The sequence below is a fragment of the Oryx dammah genome, unplaced genomic scaffold (assembly GCF_014754425.2).
Source record: "Oryx dammah isolate SB20612 unplaced genomic scaffold, SCBI_Odam_1.1 HiC_scaffold_23, whole genome shotgun sequence".
In the NCBI taxonomy this organism is placed as follows: Eukaryota; Metazoa; Chordata; class Mammalia; order Artiodactyla; family Bovidae; genus Oryx; species Oryx dammah.
In genome coordinates this window covers 87,762,666-87,788,393 of record NW_024070207.1, presented here as the reverse complement: position 1 = coordinate 87,788,393, position 25,728 = coordinate 87,762,666, and the positions used below count along the sequence as shown (strand labels likewise).

At 42.5% G+C, this 25,728-nt stretch overlaps 1 protein-coding gene across 7 annotated transcripts in view; it reads right to left on the bottom strand.

The window, feature by feature from the left end:
• ARHGEF9 (Cdc42 guanine nucleotide exchange factor 9) overlaps positions 1–25,728 on the bottom strand; it is a 456,114-nt gene that overhangs the window by 178,323 nt on the left and 252,063 nt on the right. For 2 of the 7 annotated variants that reach the window (XM_040266121.1, XM_040266126.1), the window contains exon 1: positions 18,769–19,601. The exons of 2 other annotated variants lie outside the window; for them this stretch is intronic. In XM_040266121.1, the coding sequence (XP_040122055.1) occupies positions 18,769–18,777 (9 nt within the window). In that variant the 5' untranslated portion in view covers positions 18,778–19,601. Of the gene's footprint in view, positions 1–18,768; positions 19,602–25,728 lie in introns of those variants that run through there. 3 more of the 7 variants (XM_040266124.1, XM_040266123.1, XM_040266122.1) reach the window with 2 other exon arrangements.

The following is a 25,728-nucleotide window of genomic DNA, read 5'->3' as shown; positions in this document are numbered from 1 at the left end:
ATGTAATTATCTCCTGGGGAGTCCTTATAGCCCCAAAGGGAAATATGTATTTAAACAGCCCATCAGAAAGTGAAAGATGGTTTCCAGTGGCTTATTGATTTCCCTCTTCTTTTTTACTCCCTGCAATAGAAAAGACATTGGCCAAGGCATTTAGCAGTGTTTCTGGCCCTTGTCAGTAGTTTCCTGTTCAGGGATGGGTCATTTTTCTCCTGATGAAGTCTAGCACTGTCCTGGGTTCCCAGAAGACATGATAAATGATTGATGAGCAGGAATGGTCAGTGAGCATTCACGAGATCAGGCCCCCGGGGACTCAAACTGGCTGAGCTGTCTCCCCTTCAGACTGTGTCCTTTAGGACTACAGATAGAGGCATGTAACATCTAAACCTAGGCTAACAATGAAGACACAAGAAAAGCACAATCAGACCCACCCTCAGGGCCCAGGAAGGATAGAATGCAGATTGGATGCAAACACCCCATCTGCGTTTGCAGGAAAAGTGATTGTGCTTGTAACAAAAGATCTTCAAGTAGGTCAGTTAGGCTTATGTAAGAGATCCCCAGCCTGTCTGGGCTAGGTAGAGGAGGTAGGAGTGGAGAAGGGAAGGGACCCAGGAAAGCTGACTGAGGGACAAAGCAACCAGCAAGATGCTAGGGCTTGAACCTACCCTTCTTGACTCTGTCTCAGGCTCAAAAGCCTGAAAGAGTGAATTATTATACTCAGAGAAGACCAGGATTGGAGATTCCCATGAGCTAGCACATCTAGTTCAGTCTAACATTTTACAGATAAGAAAACTAAGGTTCTAGTAAACAAAAGTTGGCTAACATGTCAAGTTAGTCTGCAGCAGAGCCAAGCTTAGAAACCAAGCCTACAATAGTTTAAAAGGACAGTTGTCAATTGTTTTGGTTAAAAATTGCTCCTCTGAAATTATCAAAACATTGTTAATCAGCTATACCCCAATACAAAATAAAAAGTTCAAGATTTTGTTTAAAAAATAATCAATTAGTTAAAAAATAAACGTCTATCCCAGTATCTACCTACTACTAATGTAGTATGTGTTTTATAAAAAATCTACACAAAAAAGTAGAAATGAAATGATGAGATTAACAATTTAATATATAAAGAACTTGCAATATTTTCTTCCTAAATTTCATTTTGGAGATCCGTTTTAGACATTTTCTGATGGTCCTTCCTTCCTCTGCCCTACAGATGTCACCCCTTGAATACTACAACCATCACCTACCTCACCCTCCTCTCAGGGCCCCAAACAAATCTGACCCTCCCTGGAAATGAAGGCTAAGTAGAGTTACTTCCAGTATCTCATTCACCACTAAATGTTTTTGCTAAGGAATCTGAAATTCAAATTTACACTAAAATGAAAATGCTAGTGAAAAAACAGTGGGAAGAATAGGCTCCAGGCTTGACTTGGTTACTGAGTATTGAACTCAAGCAAATTGAACTTAAGTGAATATAACTCCCTGAGCTAGTTGGACCAGCTTATCTCAAATGGAAAGTTAGGTTGTCTTTGACAGATGCTGCTGTCAAGAGACAGAGGGGAATTGAAGAAGACATGGAAACAAGGACATCAGAAGTGGGATGGAGTGGGATAAGAAAGGTCAGAAGACAAAACTTGACTATTTCAGATTTTTGCCATGGGTTACCTTAACCCAGAATAGAACTTTAGTACAAGGATGGCCTTTAGGTTCTGCTGCCAGAAGAATGAGTACTGCTTTCTCCACCCAGTTCAAGCCACCTAAAGTAGTTTCAAGAAAAGAGAAAGCCTTTCACCTACCATGAGCTTAACACATTATAGTTTCTAAATTCCTTTCATATTCATTACACATTCATGAGGTCACTAGATCCTGCCAGCAATTCTGGGGAGTAAGAAGAGCAGGGATGAGACCTCATTTTTAAAATGAGGAAACAGGCTTGGACAAAGGAATTCCCTCAGGTATCCCAGGAGCACGGGCAAAAAGAGAACCCAAATCTTCTGACTCACAGTCCATAACTTTTCTAATAATAAAAAATGGTTAACATTTACTGAGTTCTTAGTATTTGTCAGGGCTTCCCCGGTAGCTCAGACAGTAAAGCATCTGCCTACAATGCGGGAGATCCAGGTTGGATCCCTGGGTTGGAAAGATCCCCTGGAGAAGGAAATAGCAACCCAATCCAGTATTCATGCCTGGAAAGTCCCATGGACCGAGGAGCCCGGGGGGGCTACGTCCATGGGTTCGCAAAGAGTCGGAAATGACTGAGCGACTTCACTTTCACTTTAGTATGTGTCAGGGACAAATCTAAGTTTTTACATATACTAACTTACTTGCTCCCCATTTTAAAAACGAGAAAAACATGGCTCAGAAAGATGAAGTGATTGCTGAAGGTTACACAGGGTCAGAACCAAAATCCAGGTAGTCTTACTCTAGAACAAGTGCTCTTAACCTCTGCTCTCCACAGCATATCCTCATGCTCCTACAGGATCACAGACCCTCCAAAGCATAGCAAGATATAGAATAGGGTGTTTATTATCATAAACAAGAAAAATATATTCATATATGTTTTATATATCCATGTAACATTTCTCTGGAAGGATTCACTTATGACCTCTGCAGAGGAAGCCAAGTGGCTGGAGGGCAGGGCTAGAGTGAGACTTTTCACTGTGTACCTTTTGGACCATGTGACTGTATTTCCTTTTCAAAAATAATTTTAAATGAGTCTTCTATAGTCAAGAGGGGCTTCCCTGGTGGCTCAGAAGTTAAAGCATCTGCCTCCAATGCGGGAGACCTGGGTTCGATCCCTGGGTTGGGAAGATCCCCTGGAGAAGGAAATGGCAACCCACTCCAGTATTCTTGCCTAGGGAATCTCATGGACAGAGGAGCCTGGTAGGCTACAGTCCACGGGGTCGCAAAGAGTCGGACACGACTGAGCGACTTCACTTATAGTCAAGAGAACTAAAGAAACTATGTGGCTGCTTCTTGGCAGAGCTCTGGTGACTGACCCTTCCCTATCCACCTCTCTGGGTGCTCAAAATTTAAGAACAGAAGGTGTCTCTCTCCTTTGTTATTCCAGTTTCCTAACCCCTGACATTGCTTGTCCAATCCCCTAGAAAGGTCAGTATTATAGTCATTCCATAGGTTTCAGTGGCACAAGTGAAAACAGCAACAGTTTGAGTTAGGCTTTCATAGCCAATCTGTGAATTATAGGAAAATAACCTATTAGTGGCAGGATAGATGACAAAAGACACAAAAGGCCTTCTTCCCCAGAGCCTAGCACCCAAGGCCTGAGCTCCACAGATTCTTCCATTTCCTTCCTCTCACTACTCTTGTCTCAGTGTGCCTACCCACCCTTCTCCTGAGCTGAGAAAGGAAAAATACACAAGCTAGAAAGGCTCTAGGAAATTTGGCCTAGCTTGTGAGTCTGCGGTGTACAAAGAAAAATACACAATGGGAATAAATGTCAGCCTAGCTATATTTTAATGTTTACATCAAGGCCGGTAAGAGTCAGCCCAAATAGTCTCAGGGAACTCTCTTGGCTGTGGTTTCTGGATCTCTACTATTTTAACTCTCAAGAGTTGGCAAAATACCCCAAAGATTAAGGTCCTAAAATATTATTCTTCAGAAATAATTATTAAATAATTATTAAATAATAAAAAATTATTTCTTCAGATACCTTTAGGTCCAGCCCTTAGGCAGGTCAGTCATACAAGGCTTCTATACTCAGGAAGCTGTGAGGAGGTGGGAGTAGCTGAGGTAGACCAAGTGCCTTCAGGGATCATCCTGAAGTGAATTAAATGGGCAGCACAATTCCCTCTCACAACAGCTTAGCATCTTCTCCAACGCTCCACTGCTTCTAATATGCAGGAGACGAGTAGGACGTGAGCTACTGTGGAAGGGATGACAAGTGACGAGTAGGATGTGAGCTACTGTGGAAGGGATGACAAGTCAGTGCCTCTCATGGATAAGCAGGGCACTTCTGGGTTAGGCTGTGCCCCAGAGAGCCCCTGTCCCTTGCTATATGTCAGAGACAAATCTAAATTTTTAAAATTAAGTTGCCACCAGCAGCTTCCTTTTAGTGCTGGACCTCATGGGGTGATAACTTGGGGCCATAGAAAGAACACTGAATAGAGTCTGAAGGCATGGCTTCCGGACCAGAATCCACCATTACCTAACCCTGTACCCTCAGACTCAGTATTCTCATCTGCAAAATGGAGACAATACTAGTTTATAACAGGGTAGGGGGAAGAAATTGAGAAATAAAGTGAAGACAAGCTCCTAGATTACCTCCAAAGTACCTGTAATCACAACTTGGATAGACTCGTAACAATTAACAATAGAAAACATGGTCAACATTTTAAAAGGCACTTTCACATATTTTGTCACCATGAATTCTTGCACCTCACAATCCTGCAACTTAACAGTTAAGCCTATTTCACAGACCAGAAAAGAGACTCAGAAGGAATTTGCCCATAATTTATGGGATGAGGAGAAATTTGAACTTGTGCTAATAGTCTAGTTCCTGACCCACCCCCTTCAACAAGGCAGGTGGAAATGGCCCTAAGCACAAAACTTAGAATAAGGCACATTCTCAAGGTCAATACTGGAAATAAAGGCTACATCCTCTGGCACGTGGCAGGTACAGGCTATCTGAGCTTGCTTTTTCTAGTTTAAGAAGAAAACTGTTTCTGATGCTCCCCACTTTCCCTACCTAGAGTTCCTAAGGAGCCAAAGCTATATGACCATATAAATGTTGCAATACATGTTGCAAACCTGTATTCTGGGAAAGGACTGACCTGGTACTGAAAAGCATCTTTATGAGTGAGGGTGATCCCAGCATGACTGACCTGAACCCATGAGGTTGCCTCTCTTTGGTCTTTCTTTCTACTGCTACTCTGTAAGTTAGGCTCAGTAGTTGGCAGGTATTGAGATCAACTTAGGAATAGGGGAGATACAGCTTTATGGGTGAAGAACAAGTACGTCCGCAAAGCATTTTCTCAACTGAGTCTATCTGAGCTTTGCCAGAGTCTGAGAGGCAATATTGGCGATTTTACATATAGACCAAATAAGACTCAGAGAGAGGAAGGGAACCTGACTGAGACACACACCCCAAGTGGCAGAATAGCAACTGAAATGTGTGTGTGTGTGTGTTTGAAATTTTATTGCATTCTTTCTTCAGGTAAGGAACAATATAAAAGAATATTAGAATTTTTTTCAATCTTCAAAATCTTCTACCCTAAATGTAAAATCCTAGTAAGAAATTTGTGTTTCTTGATTTTAAGTCCAAAGCTCAGAAACAGACATGAGGCTGTCACATTCAACAGTAATCCCCTGGGTCTCTGAGGCTGCTGCTAAAGGGCAGACCTGGCACACTGGCCACCTGTCTCATTGCTCCCCACCCTTTACCCAGACACAGTCTAGAGCCCTTCCTTCTAGTTCCAGCCTTTGGTACTAAGGGCCAGAAAGGCCTCTCCAGGACACCCCGACCTGGTTTCCAGCTTGAGAAACTCTAAAAATAGCAGGTCTTCATTAGTGGGGCCAGATGGTCCAAGCTGCTGTGCCTAGGGGCAGGGCTGTGGTCATTAAGGATGTGGCTGTTCTCTCCATCCACCACTGACCCAGGAGAGGCTGAACCTCTGCCCCCTTTATGCATCCTATGTACTTCCCCTCACAATATCCCACTCACAATTTAGATATACTTACTCTGCTCCAAGTTGTTACTTCATTCCCAAGAAAAACAAACTTTAATATCAGTTAGTTTAGGTTTTCTAGGATATTACTTCACAATTATACCATTACCTAATGGTCTGTAAGTAGATTAGGGAATAGAGGAGCAGGCTCAAACTTTCTGCATTGATCAATGTCAACTTATCGTCTCCATCTGCCTGTTAACAACTCAGGGCTCAGTTCTAAGTTTTGTTTGAATGATAGAGCCTGCTATAACACATGCCACCTTGAGTATCCATTTTATTCCTGAGCTCACTGCTCTCTGAAGCCTGATTTCAGGCATAAAGGGGCAGAGCAAACTGATAGAGGCCCCAACAGATGGGGCCAGTGCCCTGTTGTGCCTACTTAAAAGACTGGGACAGCTGACTGGTTATAGGGATACACTGTGTTCTTCATCAGAATGTGTCCCATAAGGATGTGTGGGGCCTGTGTGTGTGTCCCATAGATGGGTTCAAATGTGTCTCAAGGTTGGGGGGGGTTGTTTGTTCAAGTCCTTAGGAGTGTGTGCCCAGGGGTAGGAGTATATCTGAGTATGCATCTCAGTATACTCTATGTATGTGAATGTGCAGTTATGTTTTATATGCATCCATGTATGCCCACACAAATTTGCATAAGCATGCCTCATGTGTGTGTGTACTCTGCCTGTGCCAAGCATGTGCAAGCGTGAGTGTGCCCCATGGCAAACTGAATGTGTGTGCTCCAAGTGTATCAACGAGAAGGTATATCCCACATGTGTCTCCTGTGTGTATCCTAAATATACTCCACATATGTTTGAGTATGTACATCACATTTGACCTATGTGAATATGGGCAAAGGCCATTGATAGACAGCCAGACTGAACTAATTTTCCTCCTGTACAATTTGTTTCTATCAGCTTTCCCCTAAGACACCTGGGTTAACCTGCTCCCAAGAAGGTCAGAGGACATTGACTCAAATTTCATCTGTTACTTTCTGAATATATTGTTCATAGGTGCTTTTCCCAAGAGGCTTAGCCACCACTCCATTTATCCAAGAGGCCTCAAAAAGAAAGACAAGGATCAAGGACCAACTCTAAGACTTTGGGCAAGTCCTTACCTCTCCCCAGACAGCAGTTTCCTTTAGCAGTACTGTGAGGGAGTGGGCTTATGGGTTGTTCCTCATTCTTATACAGTGATTTTCTCAGTTTAAGCATCATGGACTAACTCTGATCTCTTCTACCACCACTACCACAACAAAAAGAAAGTTGCACATATATGTGCATATGGATTAGCACCTACAGATGCCTCATTCTAGCTAGGCTCCCTTTAGCCCTGGACAGGCTATTGGTTGCTTCCCTACATTTGTCATTCCATACTCATTTTGCCAGTGTCTTGAGCCACTTGAAGTAAAAAGGATAAAGTCCTAAATGCATACAATGTTCACTAAAGCTCAGACAAAACGAGATGGGGTTTATCCAAAGCATTCCTTTCCTATCTTTTGGGATGACTGTGGGAACTAGTGATGGTACTAAGCCATCTTTTAGGCTCAAGGTACAACCAGATAAATCTACAAAGAGAAAACCTCCAAACAGGGTGTGAAGGGTCACAGGATGTAGGGCCACCCTTCTGAATTTGGCAAGGCCTCTCATGCATCCATGGATGATATATGGGTGGACTTATAGGTCAAATAACTGTATCTGAGCTGCCAATTAGTAGTTCAATGCCAACCTAGTCAGAGTTACATGGTGACATTTGCCTAGTTTTCTCTGCTATCTTGACTAACTTTTATAACAAGACATGGATAAAAGCAAAGTGCAGAAGGCATCTTTACAATGAACTCCTTGCTCAAGGCCATTTGGTATGGGTGGGTTGATAACATCTAACTATATATGCAATGCTCTTAACAACACACCACTGCTGTAAGAGGAAACACTAATAGTTTCAATTTACTTAACCTTAAAATGGGAAGAATAATCCAAGCCTTGCTCACCTCACAGGGTTGTGAGAAAAGAAAAACATGGCAGGAACAGATGACTATAGAGGACTATACAATAGTCCTTATCCTCTTGCCCTGTTCCAGAGGTAATGAGAATTTTCCAAAGTAGTACAGATAAAGGTAAAAAGTGCAGACTTGTCCTAATTAGGTCATTTGTCCAGAGCTTGTGAACTCTAAATACAGCTCTTAATCATATCATGAAACCCAGTAATGCCCATCACAAATTCTGTTTAAGGACCTGGGAGCAAAGAATTGGTTTTTAAAAGCTAAGTACCTAGGTGATTCTGGCTTGGTGGATTTAAGAAGGCACTAAATAAAAATACAATTAACTTTGGCTTTCTTCCAAGCTCCTCTTTTATCTTTGCAGGAGATAGGGAGACAGAAAGCTAGTCTGGTATTCATAGTACCATGTGTGGCCAGGTGGTGGGGTGGGTGGAAATGGGGGTAAATAAAAGAAAGCTTCTTATAAGAAAAAAAAAATCCAGCTTCCAACCAATGACCCAAGATATGGGCCAGGACATAGGGATTTTATCCTTCCAGGGGAGGAAAATAAAAGAGACCTCCATGGTGTAACAGAGAGAAATGAGGCACAAAGACAGCGGAATTTGTTAAAGGTCACCCAGCAACTAAGTTCATATTTATAGCCCCTCTTTATATTCATGTGTAAGTCTTTAACAAATCCTTTACAGAGAGGATTTGTTAAAGGTAGAGGCCTACCAAGTGTCAGGCCCTTCCACTACAGCAGTCACTCAGGGATTTTAGCCTCAGAAAGTTCTCAGGGATTATCAGAGAAAACCAACTCAGAGAGGCTAAGTGACTCACCCAAGGTCACAGAGCTAAAAAATGACAAACAATTAGTTCAGTGATCTTTTGCTTTCTATCACACCATACAGATTTCCTTTACCATTCCTGAAAAACAAGAGCAGCTTGCAAGTCCCATGGATCCAGGAATTCACATTCTTGCAAGCTATAGCTCCAGTACTGCTTCAAACATACTGTGTGTTTCCTTGTGTGAGTCCTTTCTTACTTTGAGCCTAGTTCCCCAGCTTCCAAAATGAGGAAATTGGACTCAAGACAGCTGTAACACTCCCTTTCTAGAAGATAGAGCTGTTCGGAATGATTTAAATGGCACTATAACTTCCAAAGCTTGAGCCCAAATCTGGCACTATATGACAATACATCCTTGAGTCTCATTTTTCTTATCTGCAAAATGCAGGTAGTCCCTGTTTTACTTACTTCATAGGGCCGCGATCAAGTGAGACAATGTGCAAAACCCACTGAAAAGTTTAAGACAATGTTCAAGAGAGTCAAGAATCAAGCAAGCATCCACTAGCCCCAGTGGCTTTTCTCTAAATCTGAGTAGAGAAAGTGTCAATACACTTTCTATCCAATAAATTTTTCTGAGCCCTCCTATGCAGTTCAATCTAGATTTTCAAAACAAGTGCCTCAGCTGGCTGCAAGGTCCAAAGGAAATTAGTAAATCTCTCCACTGCCTATTAGGCCCTAAACACAAAGCAGTCTCATCATTATGCCTGTTCTGAGTATTCCCCACCATATCAAAGCTTCTCCTAGGGATTCCTGGCTCTACCATGCCTCTTTCCAAATGTCAAAGCACCCACTGCCCAGCCCCACTGCCAACCAGCAGGGTTCACAGAGAGAGGAGGATGGAAGAGAGTGGGCAGAGGAGAGGCTGTGGGAAGTACAGCTAAAAGTAGATGCTGCCTTTAGGCACCACACTCTGAGGGGGTGTGGGTGGGCTCTTAGCACATCCTTCCTGCAGCCTGCTGGGCAGGGAGGTGCATCCTTCCCCTCCTCTAATGAAGGCAGGCAAACAGAGGTCAGAGCTGCCAGAACCATTCCCGGATCTGCCTATGGATGCACAATGCTAGATGCCTCTGGACCCTCAGGGTGGATGGCTGAGCAGCACATTGTTGTACCCAGGGAGCCCTTCCTTAGAAGAACTGATGTAGTCTGCAGAAGATTCTCTGCTCCCCTACCCGCATCTGACTGCCTGGCACTCTAAGGGCTCTGACAGGCCTTTTCCCCTTTAGGAGGTTACATAATACTTTTGTTCTCCCAGCCTCTCTCTAAGAGCTCTCTCCAACCAAACCTGAGAGAGCATCCAAGTCTCTGATACAGCCAAGGGATCACAGAGCCAGAACTCTATAGCAGAGGTAGAAGGTTATAGGGGGCAAGGGGCTGATTTGATGACTCAGGATACCAGACCCATCACTGCAACCTTGAATAAATCCCTTTCTTCCTCAGTGCCTTAATTCTTTCACTTGTAAAACAGGACGGGTAAAGGCATGCAGATTTCCAAAATACTTTCATTGCTGGCCCACCCTGGCCTCCTCCATCGAGTTACCTCATCTCCCAAGCAATTTGGTTGTGCTGGGCAACCATCCCTGCTCTTCTAACTCCAGTTCCCCTAATGAATAAGGTCTGCACTAGCAAGTCTGGAACTCTAGACTCTCTCCTCCACTCAACCAGACAAGGTCTGCTTTTTCATGCCATGTTTTATAGAGAAGTTTGTGGCTAAAATTTCATTTGAGAACACAATTCTTCTACTAAATCTATTTCTCATTTTAGTCACATGGAAACAAGAGGCCTAGTGGAGAAGGGCTTTGATCAAGTTCTGGCAGCAAGGTAGGTACAGAGCCACAGCTTGATTTTAGTAGGCCCAAGGCCATTTATAGAGTTTTTTCTCCTACTAAAGATCTGGCTTCCATATGCTGTCTCTCCATCATGCATTCACAATTTCCCTCTTCTCTACTACCAACTCTCAATCTTGATGCTCAAAGCCCAAATACCCAATTCTTGTCAGGGGCTTGAAACTAGCACAGAAGAGTGATAAAAGCAAGAAAGAACTGACTTCGGACATATCCCTCCCTTAAACTTTCCGTTTCCTCTAGGTTGTCCCTTTGTTCCTTTCTTCAAAGTTTTCTCTTGAATTCTGCTGTATGTCAGTAACAAATTTTAAATTCTCAGAATCATGACCACATTCTGACCACAGAGTGCAGTATGCAGGCTACACTGGAAGAACTGAAAAGGTCTGCTATCAAGAGACCTGGGTTCTAGGCCAGGAATGATCACTTTCTGAATATGTGACCTTGAGTAACACGCTTAATCTCCCAGTGCCTCAGTTTCCTCAACTACTTCCAGATTTAAGCAAAGAGCCAATGAAATAAGTACAAAATTTTATTCATTTAAATTCATATTAGCACTAGTAGTAGTATTAACTAAATGAATGGCTACTTAAAATACTGTAGGAAAGGGGTTCTGAGGTGTCAAAAGAGCCAGCTGCTTGCCTCCTAGGCTTTCCCAGACCTATAACACTGGCATTTTATCTATAAGAGGCAATTTTCAATTATCCATGCAACATGTCTCTTGAACAAATACTAAATCTCAAACTAACATTCCCCCTGCCACTCAGTTCACAGTAGATTTCACTTCCCTGTGGGCAACCAGTGTGTGCTCAATGAATATAACCCCATAGTTCAGTTATTCTAGAAGAGACCTAAGCTAAATATAATTAGGAAGGCAAGTCTACTACCTCCAAAATAACCCTGTGCATCCCAAACCTGTTAAAAGGGATCTTTGGATCACCTACTAGTTTTGAATAATAATATTCTTAATCATTTTGATCATTAGTATTAATCACAAAGTAAGCACAGATCATTAAATCTGGAAGAAACCTTTGAAGCTATCTAATCCACCTGATCTTACTTTGCAGATGAGGAAACCAAATTTCAGAGGAGAGAGGTAATTTGACCAAGGTCACCTAGCAAATGAACAGAATCTTCTTCGCCATTATAGAAAATGCATAGGAACTTTTTTTCCTGAAAGGTTCAAACTATCTCACAGCTGATAATTTAAAATCCAAATAGACCCTCAGACTACTCACTCTCTAGGGTTGAATCCTCCATTTTGGTGTGGGCACAAGCCCCTGGGATTCATCAAGGCCCCCACAATCCTAGAATAAAATTTCACCATCTGTGAAGCCTGCCTATTCATGTGTGCAACAAGCCAGATTCAGGCTGAGCTGACATTTCCTTTGAACATAGCAGTCATTCTCATCCCTGGCTGAACATTCTTGTCACCTAAGAGAGCTTTTAAAAAAATATTGATGCCAGGCCTCACCATGACCAACTCAATAAGATCTCCCCCAGAGATCTTAGGAATTGTTGTTAGTCCTGTTAACTCCCCAGGTGATTCCAATGTGCAGCTAGGGCTGAGAACCACTATGTTAATGGAAACAATGCAGTCAACCAAAAGAAATACACATACAGAGTTACGTGAACAGTTTAAAAACCAAATATATTATTTTAAAGCTAAATCTATGATGCCCTGCTTTTCCGATGAGCGGAAAAGAAAGTGGTACCCAAAATCTACAGTTGTGGCACTGACCCTCAGGCAAATTCTGGACTCAATTAGGAAATATATGGTTTGTGGGTATTCAAAGAAAACAGCGAACCCCAAAGCCTGCAACAGGATTTACTAGGAGTAAGATACCAAATGACTCATACTTTTTCTCATGAGGTCATTGGTTTGGTAGATGATTGTTATGAAACTTGCGTACAAATTGATGTCCACAAATCATACAACAAATCCATCATGCTACATTATCCTCATCAACAGGCTGATAGGAGAGATGATGGTAGGGCCCAGTGAATTCTGCACTATCTGACCAGATGTACACAAAAGTTAACTGGCTCCAATTCCAAGAGGCAGCTTTGATGAGTTGCCAGAGGAGCTAGCATTAATCACATTATATTCAACACTTCGTTGAATCAACAGCTTGGATGGTACTTATTCAGTTTTTAAATGATGCAATGCTAGAAGAGACTGCTAATCTATTTCATGGCAAGGAAAAAAAAAAGAAAAACCCCCAAAGCTAGGATAGACCAACCAAAGAAAATAAAAGTTCAACTGATGCAATGCTAGAAGGAACTGCTAAGTTTTGGCACAATGAAGCAAAATTTTAAAAAGCCATAAAAAGCTAGAGTAATCGATCAACCAAACAAAATTTAGTGCTTGGTTCAAAAACACCTGAAGTTAGGTTCAAAAGGCCAATTTCACAAGAGCATAGACGACTGGATGAGGCAGCAAAGCCATTAAGAAGGCTTTTAACCCTCTCTGCATGTTTGAATCACCTTGAAATACTTATTTTTTATTTAAAAATAAAAAGCTGCCTGGAACCTATCATGTGACAATTCAATCAGAATCTCTTAGAGTGGAAACTTGGCACAGGTATTTAAAAACTCTCCAAGTGACCTGTATGTTCACTGAGGACTGAGGACCAGTAGAAGATTGCAAAATTAGGTATTTCATAGACAGGTCCTTTTTTTACTTAATCCTGATCAGATGGCACATGGTATAGTATGATCAGTTCTGGGCAGCACGTTTATATATATATATATATATATATATACACACACACATATATATATTTATACATATATATATATATAGTGTTTTAGGCTTCACCAATTCACACTGCCTTTCTCCTTGAAGATCCCAAATAGTGAGTTTTCCTGAGACTAAAGGGAACTCTTTGATGTATATGCAATATTAAAAAGCAACATTTTATTGAATAAAGAATTCTGTCCAAAATTGCTATATAAATGAAAGGTATGAAAAAGCACTAAAAATGAAAGCAAGTAACTGAGGAAGCTAGTATGATTTCAGGGATGACTTATGCTCCTTCCCCTCCACCTGACTCCATTCAGCTGCACACTAACTGGGAATGATCAAATCTGACTCTTTTGCCCCTGTCTATTTGGAAGACCCACTACCATCCCATAAATTTGACTTTTACCTCTTGCATTGGTAAAACCAGGAATAACAATCCTTCCTATCTACTTCACAAGGTTGATGTGATGCTCTAAATTGGGAAAGATACAGAATTGCTTTGTATAGGCCCATGCACTGACAAGGGATTATTAGTATTGTCATTACTGGACTATTTTCCCAGTTTTCTCTCCCTATTAGGCCCTTCCCCCCTCTAGTTTTTCCACTCAGTACTTTTGTGCCAAGGCAAAGCACCATACCAAATACTCTTGAGAGCTGTACCTACTTAATGACAGGAGACACTCTGGGTAGACATCAGAAGAGCTAAGCTTTGATCAAGGATTCCAGAGATTCAGTTGGCCTAAACAAGTTGCAGAGCTAGAAATAAGGACTAGAGGGTCTAAGATTCCCTACTTCCATCCCATTTTTGGGGCAAAGCCAATGGGACTGAATCCAGATGCTTTTTGGGAGGTCTTGTGAGGAGGCAGTTATTTTTGGAGAATAGCTGTTTCCAATCATGTCTCTATACAGAGCAAGTACTCCACAGGCCAAGGAGAGCAGAGGCCAAGATGGCAAAGAGAGGCTAGAAGGAGGACATGCTTTGGCAGCGTCTCTGCAACTGCTAAAGTGTACCCTCTGATTATAGCCAAGCACTCCCAGTCTAAACCTCACCAGAGTGCAGAAAAGCACCTCACCCACAGGTTCATTGGGATCCTTCAGGTTCCTAGCAACTTAATTTCTCTCTCTCTCTCTCTCCCCCTCTCTCTCACACACACACGGATGAGAAAGTCTGAATCAGGGCCCAAACCCTGTTCACCAAACTAACAATCAAACTGGCCTCTCCAATTTGCTCAGCTATCTCAGTTGGAATCTATTCAGAGACCAACAACATAGAAACAAACAAACAAACCAATTTCACACTGCAGCTAGGTTGGGAAAGTTTTCCTGCTGCTGCTGCTGCTGCTGCTAAGTCACTTCAGTCGTGTCCGACTCTGTGCGACCCCAGAGACAGCAGCCCACCAGGCTCCCCCGTCCCTGAGATTCTCCGGGCAAGAACACTGGAGTGGGTTGCCATTTCCTTTTCCAATGCATGAAAGTGAAAAGTCAAAGTGAAGTTGCTCAGTCGTGTCTGACTCCTAGCAACCCCATGGACTGCAGCAGCTGCTGCTGCTGCTGCTAAGTCGCTTCAGTTGTGTCCGACTCTTCGAGACCCCATGGACTGCAGCCTACCAGGTTCCTCTGTCCATGGGATTTTCCAGGCAAGATTACTGGAGTGGGATGCCATTGCCTTCTCCAAAAGTTTCCCTGGCCACAGCCAAAAGTGGAGTACACTGCACAGGCAAATGTTACAGGTTCTGTCTCAATGGGGAGGGGGGAAGCACTGCTCAGTTTGTTCCCACATGCTATCCCTTTGGGCTTCCCAGGTGGCTCAGGTAGCAAAGAATCCGCCTGCAATGCAGGAGATTTGAGTTTGATCCCTGGGTCTGAAAGATTCCCTGGAGGAGGGCACAGCAACCCACTCCAGTATTCTTGCCTTGAGGAATCTCATGGATGAGGGAACCTGGAGGGCTACAGTCCGTAGGGTCATAGTTGGACAACCACTGAAGCAACTAGCATGCACGCATGCTATCCTTTTACCTCTTCCCTGCATCAGTCAAAAATCATGGTGGACAAAAACATTTTTCAGAGCCTTCAGATCTCCTTGCACTAAAGCTAGACTATGAAATGGCTCATTTAATCTTAAGGAGAAGGCAGGGACTAGAGAGGGATTTGAACCCAAGAGCCTTCAAATAAATAGTCCCATCACTGGGATGCAGCTAGGCTCTGTATGCCTTCCCTGGATATGTTTTCTAGGCATTTGTGGGCAATGAGGATTTTGCTTTTTCTTTATCCTCTCCCCCAAAGCATCTTTCCAAGTCCTGCCTTGCCAGCTCCTGCCTTTCTCCAAAAGCGCTTGTGCCTGGACCTTTAAAGTGCCCTAGACCTCAGCGGGAGCTATGTGATGCAGGAGTTGCTTGGATACTGGTCAAGGACATTTTCTTGAATCCTCTAGTGGGGAGCTTGTAGCAAAAAGTATCCTCTACAAAGGAGTTAGACAGAAGGAAAGGGAACAAGGAGCTCTGTCAGAAAAAGTTGGGACAAATTAGAGAGGTAAAGCCTTCTTCTTACCCCTTACAGCAGGGATGGTGGGGGAGAGGGGGGAGGCTGTATCAGGGAAGAAAGGAAAAGCTTAGAAGGGGGAAGATGAAGAGAAGACACTGGAAAGGGGAAAAAAGTCAAAATGCAGAGGGTTCCACTCCTCTCGGCTGTATCTTTCATTTTCTCCCACTCTTTTCTCTTTTTGCTTACTCGCACAATCTTGAAGAAGAAATGCCAAACCTTCAGGATCCACACAAGTAAAAGGTCACCCTGTTCACTACTCCCTAAACTCCCTTTTAGCTGCTCTAGGGTAGCCTGCCATCTGGCTAGCAACATTCCCTTATGTGCCTAAAGATAAGTTAATTTGAAAAATGTTTACCCATTTCACAAACTAAATTACTGATGAAAGAGCTCTTTCAAGCTACCCCTTTAGTCTGAGGCTGTGTAGGGTAGGAGAAAACCGATAGAGGGGGACACTCATCCACCTTCAGTTCAGTTCAGTTCAGTCGCTCAGTCGTGTCCGACTCTTTGCGACCCCATGAATTGCAGCACGCCAAGCCTCCCTGTCCATCACCAACTCCCGGAGCTCACTCAGACTCGCGTCCATTGAGTCAGTGATGCCATTCAGCCATCTCATCCTCTGTCATCCCCTTAGCACTAGTCAAATCCTTATAGGCCTTAGCACAAGGAGGCCTTTCAGAACTGGGGAACTCAATTCATGTCCTGCTGTTTTTCTTCATTCCTAGCACATTCAACCCCATCCAGATTCAGGAGTCTGTACCCGACACAAACACAGAGTAGATGTGCATACACACCCACATACATACTGTCACACATCCTACACACATACATTTACAAAGGCTTTCTGCCAAGGGTCTGTCAAGCATCCAAAGGTGACACATACTTTGTCATAAACCTGGTTCAAAGACTAGCCTTAGAGAATCCTTATCCCCTTGAAGGAAAAATAAAAAAGCATTCTATTGCTGTAGTCCAGTTGTCTTCCCATATAACTAGGTAGAAGAATCTCTTAGGTAAAACAAGTTTCTCCAGATACCAGCAACCAGATATTTCCTCCTTCCCCTCTCCCATCACCCCTTGATGAACATTTATTAACATTTCATTTGCCTTTTCAGTTATCTTCCCAGTTCATTAGCCTCTGATTTCAAGTGCCTATGGACACCCAAAATCACAGAATTCAAAAACATAGTCCAACTATCCCCAAATGCCATGTTATAGAGAATCCCAAAATTGCTCAATGTCAAGCAGTCGCTGAACAGAGAAGACCCAGGTCTGTAGCTGCCCAGCCTATAGCCTTCCTTTCATCACTCTCCAACATTGTCTCAAAACAAAGTGTCCAACTAAAATATCAGGTTACTTTACACAATACTGTTGGAGCAAATGCAGGAATGGAGGGCAAATGGGGCTCACTAGATTCTCTTTGCCAAAAAATCAAGTTCTTAGTTCAACCCAGGGGCTCCCACAAAGAGACTAAAGAGTAAATAATAAGAATCAATGCCAGCAAACTTCCCAGATCATGCTTACAACATGGTGCCAACCAAATTAAAAAATCAGTTTCTCACCCACACAGAGCCATCGAGAGCACCTTGTAACTCAAAACCTCTTCTAATGCCATAAAATTATACTCTTTGGGCCCCAAGGTCTGGACAATTTCAAGAGCCCCCTTCACAGCCCCTCTCCCTTAAAAATCTTTTCCAAACAGTCCGAACGAAAGTACATGGTACTTGAAAGCACATTGCCAGCAGATTTACACATCACTCATGAACAGTCGCCCACATGGGTGCAGGGGGAACATGTGTGTGGATGTTTTATGTGTCCTGATTCATTGCTATATGAGACAGAAATGGTACTCTTTCAAGTCAGGTAAGCAACAGAATGAAGACCTGCCAACATCAGCAGGTTGCGGGGGCTTGGGGGGCGGGGGCGCATTATATTATGCACACTGGCATCAGAGACAAATTTTTTACTGGATTTGACAAAAGCTTTCTTAGCGGAAACGGAAATATATGAATAATAACAATAGCAAAAATAACAGCAATCACCACCACTACCACCTGATACAGACATGCAAATAAATATCAAATTGGAATGTTGCTTCTAGCTCACATTTTCCAGAGCTTTCATCCCTTTCCATCCAGTCATTTTTTTTTGGGGGGGGAGGGTGCTCAAAACTCTCAATTTAGCATGATACATAATTTCATTTTGAAATGGAAACTTTCCAAATAGAGAGACCTCTGATTTTAAAGAATAAGGAAGCAAACAAAACCACCATTTTCTCATTAACACTAGCAAGTTCTATTTAAAATGTAGTTCAAGAACATCACTGCAAATGAACCCCAAAGAAGCATATCTAAATATATTATTCCCAAGGTTGGTAGAAAGCTAGCTTTAGTTGTTTTTGGAGGCCAGAGAGACAAAATCCCCAAACTCAAATTCACAGGTACAATTTTTGGGAAAAAGAACCCCAACAGTTTCTGTCAACATCTTCTCTTGCTAATTCATAAAAATCAAAGAACATTTTTATGCCACATACCATGATTCCAAAGAAATTGACATTTAATGATTTTTAAGAAATGTTTTAAACGTGGCTTCTGTCCAAATTGGAAACTGTAAACGCTGGACAGCAAATTAAGATTCAGAGAACAAAGTCACCAACTGCCAGCACAACGCACCCCACCACATCACTTCTCATATTCTCGCTTCTCATTAAGAGACTGAAGAATAATTTCCCTAAATTCATTCCTGTATCAATTTCTCTCCTCTAAACATCTAGTGCAACACTGTTTTTCCTAAGCTGCCAGAAATTCATCATGCTCTTCCCACAACCTCCCTTGCCCCAGACAAACCCAAATGCCATCTTCTGATGTCAAGAAAGAAATTCTGACTAAAATTCTCTGATGGAATTTAAAGGTCGTTTTCCAGAAAATGAATTGACAAAACACCACAATCAGCAAAGCCATTGTGTAAAGATGCAGAGCTTGCTTCATGAACATCACATCAATGAAGAATGCACACACACATACACACACACACACATGCACACTTAAATAGAAAGCATTTCTTTATCAACAGTTTTACTCAAGCAATAAGCAACTACACTCACAGGCATACTTAAAAGACAAGACATAACAAAAGATTTAGGGAGAGATAATATACCAACGTCATACATATCACAGCGAGGCCATGTTGAAGCTCAAAACGTTTTCCCCCCTGAGTAAGAAAGCGTGCTCTTTCTCTCCCTCTCTTTCCCTATCTCTCTCTCTCTCTTTTTTTTTTTCTTGGAGGTTCTCGGGATGAAATCAAAGCAAGAATTCCAGACAGCTCAGGCGGCTGGACTCCATTCAGCGCGTTCCCAGAAAAAACATGAGTATGACATTTACAAGCAGAAGGACTACAATCACGGCAAAAACGACTACAGTTTGCACATCCAGGGTCATGGTGCAATGCAGAACACTGTAGTGTTCCAAATGAGGGGCTGGCAGATTGGGAGATGTCAGTCTCTGTTCTGTCAGACTGTCCATACAGCCACCATGCTAGAAAGGAGAGGAGGAAGTCGGGTGGTTGGGGAAGGGCTGGGTTTGGCGCCCGAGTTTGGTATGGGAGGGGGGAAGGGGGGATGGGGAAAGGGGTGCTTGCTTCCCCCTTCTCAGAACTGAGCTGATCTTTCTTCCCTAGCTGAGAAATCTTAGCTTGCGCTGAAGTCTGCAGAGTCCAGCATTCTCTCTCGGGCGCCACGGAAAAAGGCAAAATCCTGGCTTTCAAAGAGAAAGGCAGGAGAAACCAGCGCGAGGTTCTCCGGCGCCTGCTCAGTCTGTCTGTCCGGGGGTGCGTCCGTCCACCTGCCTGGCTGGCTACCGGTCAGTCTCGGTCTCCTCTATTCCCTCTAATTCGCTCGCTTTTCTACGCTTGCTCTGTTCGCCGGGCTCTGGGCTGCCAGCTACTCTTTCGGTCCCTGCCTCGCTGGCTCTCTTCCTCGCCTCTCCCCACCCCCCAGCCCATATTCTGCGTTTTTATTCACAGAACGACTGCCGGCGCCTGCGTGAGGTGCAGCCAAAATGCTGACAGGCCCGCCGACCAATAACAGGTGCCGCAGAGGAGCGTTTACTCGCCGCGGGGGGTGTGGGGGGACGGTACTTGAGCTGGCGTGCTACCAGCGACAGCCAATCGGTGAACACATGGTCCCCAGCAGGCCTGCTCCATCCAGCCCAGCCGGAGCTCCAGGCTGCCAGTTCTGGTGTGGGAGTGGCGAGCTTGTTGTGGGTGGGTTGATGGAGCTGAGGAGAGAGAGAAGGGAAAGGCCTGGGAGAGAGGAAGGGAATGGACAGAACAGGCCAGAGGGGAGAGAGCATGGCAGAGAGAAGAGGGAATGACGGTGAGAAGCAGAAGGGAAAGAAAAGGAAAGATGGGAAAGAGAAAGAAGAAATGGGGGTGTATGATGAAGAAATAGAAGCTTGGGGAAAAGGATGGGGAGGAGAGAAAAAGAATGGGGAGGCGGGGCACAGCGAGAAAGGACCCTTTGGAGCAACTTTGGAGCCTGGGCCAAGGAGGAAGCAAAGATGCGTTTGGTCAGGAAGATCCCCTGGAGAAGGAAATGGCAACCCACTCCAGTACTCTTGCCTAGAAAATCCCATGGCCAGAGGAGCCTGGTAGGCTACAGTTCATGAGATTGCAAAGAGTGGGACACAACTGAGCAACTTCACTTCAAGTATTTATAGGCCACTCACAATTAGCTATACAAATCCAACAAATCAGTGCTGTGCACAGAACCACAAGGACACTCTACAAATTATACAAAATTCAATTATATTTATCTTTCTCTGATATCTCTGCACTTGCAGATCAGATTTGTTTCCTATTTCTGGTTTCTTTGAACTATGACAGCTTGCACTATTCCAGCATACTGGGTACTAGGAAGAGAGGACAGTTTTGCATTGGAAAAGCCTCTACAAAACCTATAAAACTTGCAATCTGCTTGAAATCACTGCGCTGTTCTGTCTTTGTAGTCTGGTGTCTGAAATGAAGAAGCCCTGGAGTAGAGACAGAAAGGTTTCAGATTTACTCCTAGGCCTACTTCAAGCTTCCTATAAGACTTTTGGGCAAATCCTTTCCCCTCTATGGGACTCCATCTCCCTTCTGCCACAGGAGACCTTAGACCTGTCAGAATTCAGTGAAATCTCTGAAACCTTACCTCAGAAAAATACATAGAGCAGGCTTCTGGGCCCTCAAAACCAAGGACTAACTTACACTGAATATCTCTAAGGGCCTTTCTTACTCGTACATAGTACTGTACACATGAACAGATAGATATTGGTGGAAAGGGGCAAGAAACTAGATTATCCAGAGACAGAACTAATTAATTTCTGGTATTTCTACCATAGTATAAACTCTAAGCGGAATGAGAATTGCTCTCTATTCTCTAAAAATCTTTGAGTCTAGGACAGTCACCTATTCAAACTTGGTGAGTGGAAATTCTGAGTCAATGGAGGTCATAAATAAAATGGCCTCTAGCCTTACAAGATAGAAGAAAACCCAAAGAAATGCCCACTTTAAAAGTTTGACTTATCACATCACCTATGAATGATTTGTGCCAAAACAAACAGCAAAATATCTTGAATCAGATCAAGCTTCTAGATCTAGCTATTGATTTATATGATACACAGAGGACAAAAAAAAAAACATTTTAAACTGCAATATGGTGATACAGACTGTAAAAAACTACAGGACCAAAAATCTGGTTCTCTAGCAAGTAAACAAGGAGAAAAAAGAGTGATCGATTCAGGTGGAACTTGTATATTGTGTGCATCACCACCCATATGTGACATTTATGAGACAAATGGCAACTTGAACAGGCTGAATATTCAATAATATTAAGGAATCACTATTAATTGTTTAGCTGTGGTAATGATATTGTGGCTAAGTTTAACAAAATGAGGAGAATAGGGGTACATCTTTGTGATCTTGGATTTGCTAATGGTTTCTTAGATATATGAAAAGCATGAGCAACAAAAAATAGATAAATTGGATTTGGTCAATGTTAAAAAACTTATTTGCTTCAAAGGACCCTATCATGAAAACATATACACTGGCTAAACATATACAGTGGAAAACATATTCCCACTGGCTATTTAATATATGGTAAAAAATTTGCTATGTAATATATGGATAGCCAGTGGAAATTTGCTGTATGACTCAGGGAACTCAAACCGGTGCTCTGTGACAACATAAGGAGTGGGACGTGGGGGAGGTGGATGGGAGGTTCAAAAGGAAGGGTATACCTATGTCTGATTCATGTTGATGTATGGCAGAAGCCAACACAATATATAAAGCAATTATCCTTCAATTAAAAATAATATTTTTTTAAATGACAGAAACATGAAAAAAGAATATGAAAAGAGAATACACAAAATGAAATATTTCCAATTATATATCTGATAAGGGATTGTATCTAGAATACATAAAGAGCTCTTGTAACTCAATTATTTTTAAGACCCAATTTAAAAATTGGCACAGGATCTGAGTAACATTTCTCCAAAAAATGGTCAATAAGACATAAAAAGATACTCAATATATTAATCATCAGTTCAGTTCAGTCACATTTCTGTGTCCAACTCTTTGCAACCCCATGGACTGCAGCACATGAGGCCTCCCTGTCCATCACCAACTCCAGGAGTTTACTCAAACTCATGTCCATTGAGCTGGTAATGCCATCCAACCATCTCATCCTCTGTCGTCCCCTTCTCCTCCTGCCCTCAATCTTTCCCAGCATCAGGGTCTTTTCCAATGAGTCAGTTCTTCACAGCAGGTGGCCAAAGTATTGGAGCTTCAGCTTTAGCATCAGTCCTTCCAATGAATATTCAGGACTGATTTCCTTTAGGATGGACTGGTTGGATCTCCTTGCAGTCCAAGGGACTCAAGAGTCTTCTCCAAAACCACAGTTCAAAAGTATCAATTCTTCGGCACTCAGCTTTCTTTATAGTCCAAATCTCACATTCATATGTGACCACTGGAAAAACCATAGCTTTGACTACATGGACCCTTGTTGGCAAAGTAATGTCTCTGCTTTTTAATGTGCTGTGTAGGTTGGTCATAACTTTTCTTCCAAGGAGTAAGCATCTTTTAATTTCATGGCTGCAGTCACCATCTGCAGTGATTTTGGAGCCAAAAAATAAATAATAATAATAAAGTCTGCATGGTTTCCATTGTTTCCGCATCTATTTGCCATGAAGTAATGGGCCCAGATACCATGATCTTAGTTTTCTGAATGTTGAATTTTAAGCCAACTTTTTCACTCTCCTCTTTCACTTTCATCAAGAGGCTCTTTAGTTCTTCACTTTCTGCCATAAGGATGGTGTCATCTGTATATCTAAGGTTATTGATATTTCTCCTGGCAATCTTGATTCCAGCTTGTGCTTCATCCAGCCCAGCATTTTGCATGAAATACACTGGATATATGTTAAATAAGCCGGGTGACAATATACAGCCTTGATGTACTCCTTTCCCGATTTGGAACCAGTCTGTTGTTCCATGTCCAGTTCTAACTGTTGCTTCCTGACCTGCATACAGATATCTCAGAAAGAAAGTCAGGTGGTCTGGTATTCCCAGCTCTTGAAGAATTTTCCACAGTTTATTGTGATCCACACAGTCAAAGGCTTTGGCATGGTCAAAAAAGCAGATGTTTCTTTGGAAATCTCTTGCTTTTTCGATGATCCAATGGATATTGGCAATTTGATCTCTGTGTTCTCTGCCTGTTCTAAATCCACCTTGAACATCTGGAAGTTCACGGTTCATGTACTGTTGAAGCCTGGCTTGGAGAATTTTGAATATTACTTTGCTAGCACGTGAGATAAGGGCAACTGTTTGGCCTTGAAGTACAGAATGAAGCAGGCCAAAGGCTAATAGAGTTTTGCCAAGAGAACACACTGGTCATAGCAAACACCCTCTTCCAACAACACAAGAGAAGACTCTACACATGGACATCACCAGATGGTCAATGCTGAAATCAGATTGATGATATTCTTTGCAGTCAAAGATGGAGAAGCTCTATACAGTCAGCAAAATCAAGACTAGGAGCTGACTGTGGCTCAGATCATGAACTCCTTATTGCCAAATTCAGACTTAAATTGAAGAAAGTAGGGAAAACCACTAGACCATTCAGTTCTGTTCAGGTATGACCTAAATCAAATCCCTTATGATATTAATCATCAAGAAAATGCAAATGAAAGATATTTGCTATAGCAGATTTGTAATGAGATACCACATTACACATGCTAGGATAGTTATAATCAAAAAGCTATATAATAAGTGTTGGGGAGGATGTGGGAAATTGGAACCTTCTTAATACTGCCGGTAGGAATGTAAAATGATGAAACCACTTTGGCAAATAGTCTGCAGTTCCTCAAAAACTTAAACATGGAGTTACCATTTGACCCAACAATTCCACTCTTAGATATACACCTAAGAAAAATTAAAACATGCCCACACAAAAAACTTGTACATGTGTATTAATAACAGCATTATTCACCATAGCCAAAAGATGGAAAGAATTCAAATTTCCATCACCTTCTGAATGGTCTGGTCTCCATTGATGCCTTACTCCTTCCTTACTCCCTCTGCCTTGGGGACACATTTACATGACCTGTCTGATTGTATTATCTTTGCTTCCTGCTTGGGCTCTTCATTTAGTCATTAAGCCTATGAATTCTCAAAGTTCCTCTAATCTCAGTCCCCTTTTCTTCTTATTCCACACTTGCACTGAATGATGGGCCTATCCATTCCCAAGTCTTTAACTACCCACCACCTACATTACACACTGAAGTACCGCCTTTGAACAAGGTTACAGGACACCAGTGGGGGAATAAAACAGGCATAGGTCTTTGCCTGCAGGGAGTTTACAACCTCCCTGGGTGTTAGCTGATAAGCCCCAGGTAACTCTCTTGAACTCCACAGATGAATCTCCACCTGTCTTCTGGATGTCTCCTGAATATCTCACAAGAACCTCAAATTTGGTAAGTCCAAAATCAAAGCAGTTTTCTCCCACCCCTGCCAGCTTCCTCTTTTCCCTGAGTTCCCTGTCCCTTGGCAATGTCACACACAGAATTAGCCAAGGAGATACAAAGGAAATATCCATAAGTCTTCCTTTTCCCTCACCTTGCTGCTAGCCAACCAGTCTCTAAGTCTTGGTGATTCTCTTCCTCCTTGAGGAATGTGTTCTTCCTGTCTCTACCTACTGCCAGCTACTGTGGTCTTCTGTGCTGCTCTCTTTCCCCAATTCAGCCTCTACTCTCCTGGACAAATTATCTCTTTCAAAAGCAGTCCTGCTCTTCTTAATTCTATGGTGGATACTATATACTGGATGCTGAGGATCCATGCCACCCTCCTTCTAGCTTGCTTTCCTGTATTGCTGAAAAGCTATTGATTAAAACCAAAATGATAATAAAAAACAAACCTTTGATTTCTCAAACTTCTTTGCATCCATTGTTTTGGATGTGATTTATTTCTGCCAACCATAGGCATATGCACAATATTTGAAAGAAAGTGATAATACAGAAAACATACTTCTGCTGCTTCTAGTGACAAGTAGAATGGTGGGGTTTTAGAGTTTTCTGCAGCTGTGTTACCTTTCCATAGGTCCCAGTGTCTAGACCCTGCTTTGTGTCTTTGAACAAGCAGGAAATGAGACTTTTAAATATTTTTACTTATTTGTTTTTGCCATGGAAGATCTAGCAGGCATAATGACACTCTAGTCAATAGTTAAGGCAGTGGCAGATTCCTAATTCCTAGATTGCAAATCAGGTACAGTGTTCCCACAGATGCTGATGCTTTACCTCCTTTCTTCTGGCAGAGAAAACAGCTGGATTCATTCTGAGATTCATTCCTGGAGGCCTAGTCTAAGGCTTGCCCCTTAAGCTCTTCTACCAATTTTGGAAACACTAAATTTTCTATATTAAAACTCTGCTGAAAATAACTAGAGCAATATAATTTCCACAGCTGAACCCTGAGTTATACAGTTCCTCTGTTCAAAGGCCTTCCATGGCTCCCCACTGCCTTTAAGGCAAATTCTGTAGCATGGCATACAATGCCTTGCCAATCTGGTATCCTTTGCTTGACACTTAGCAG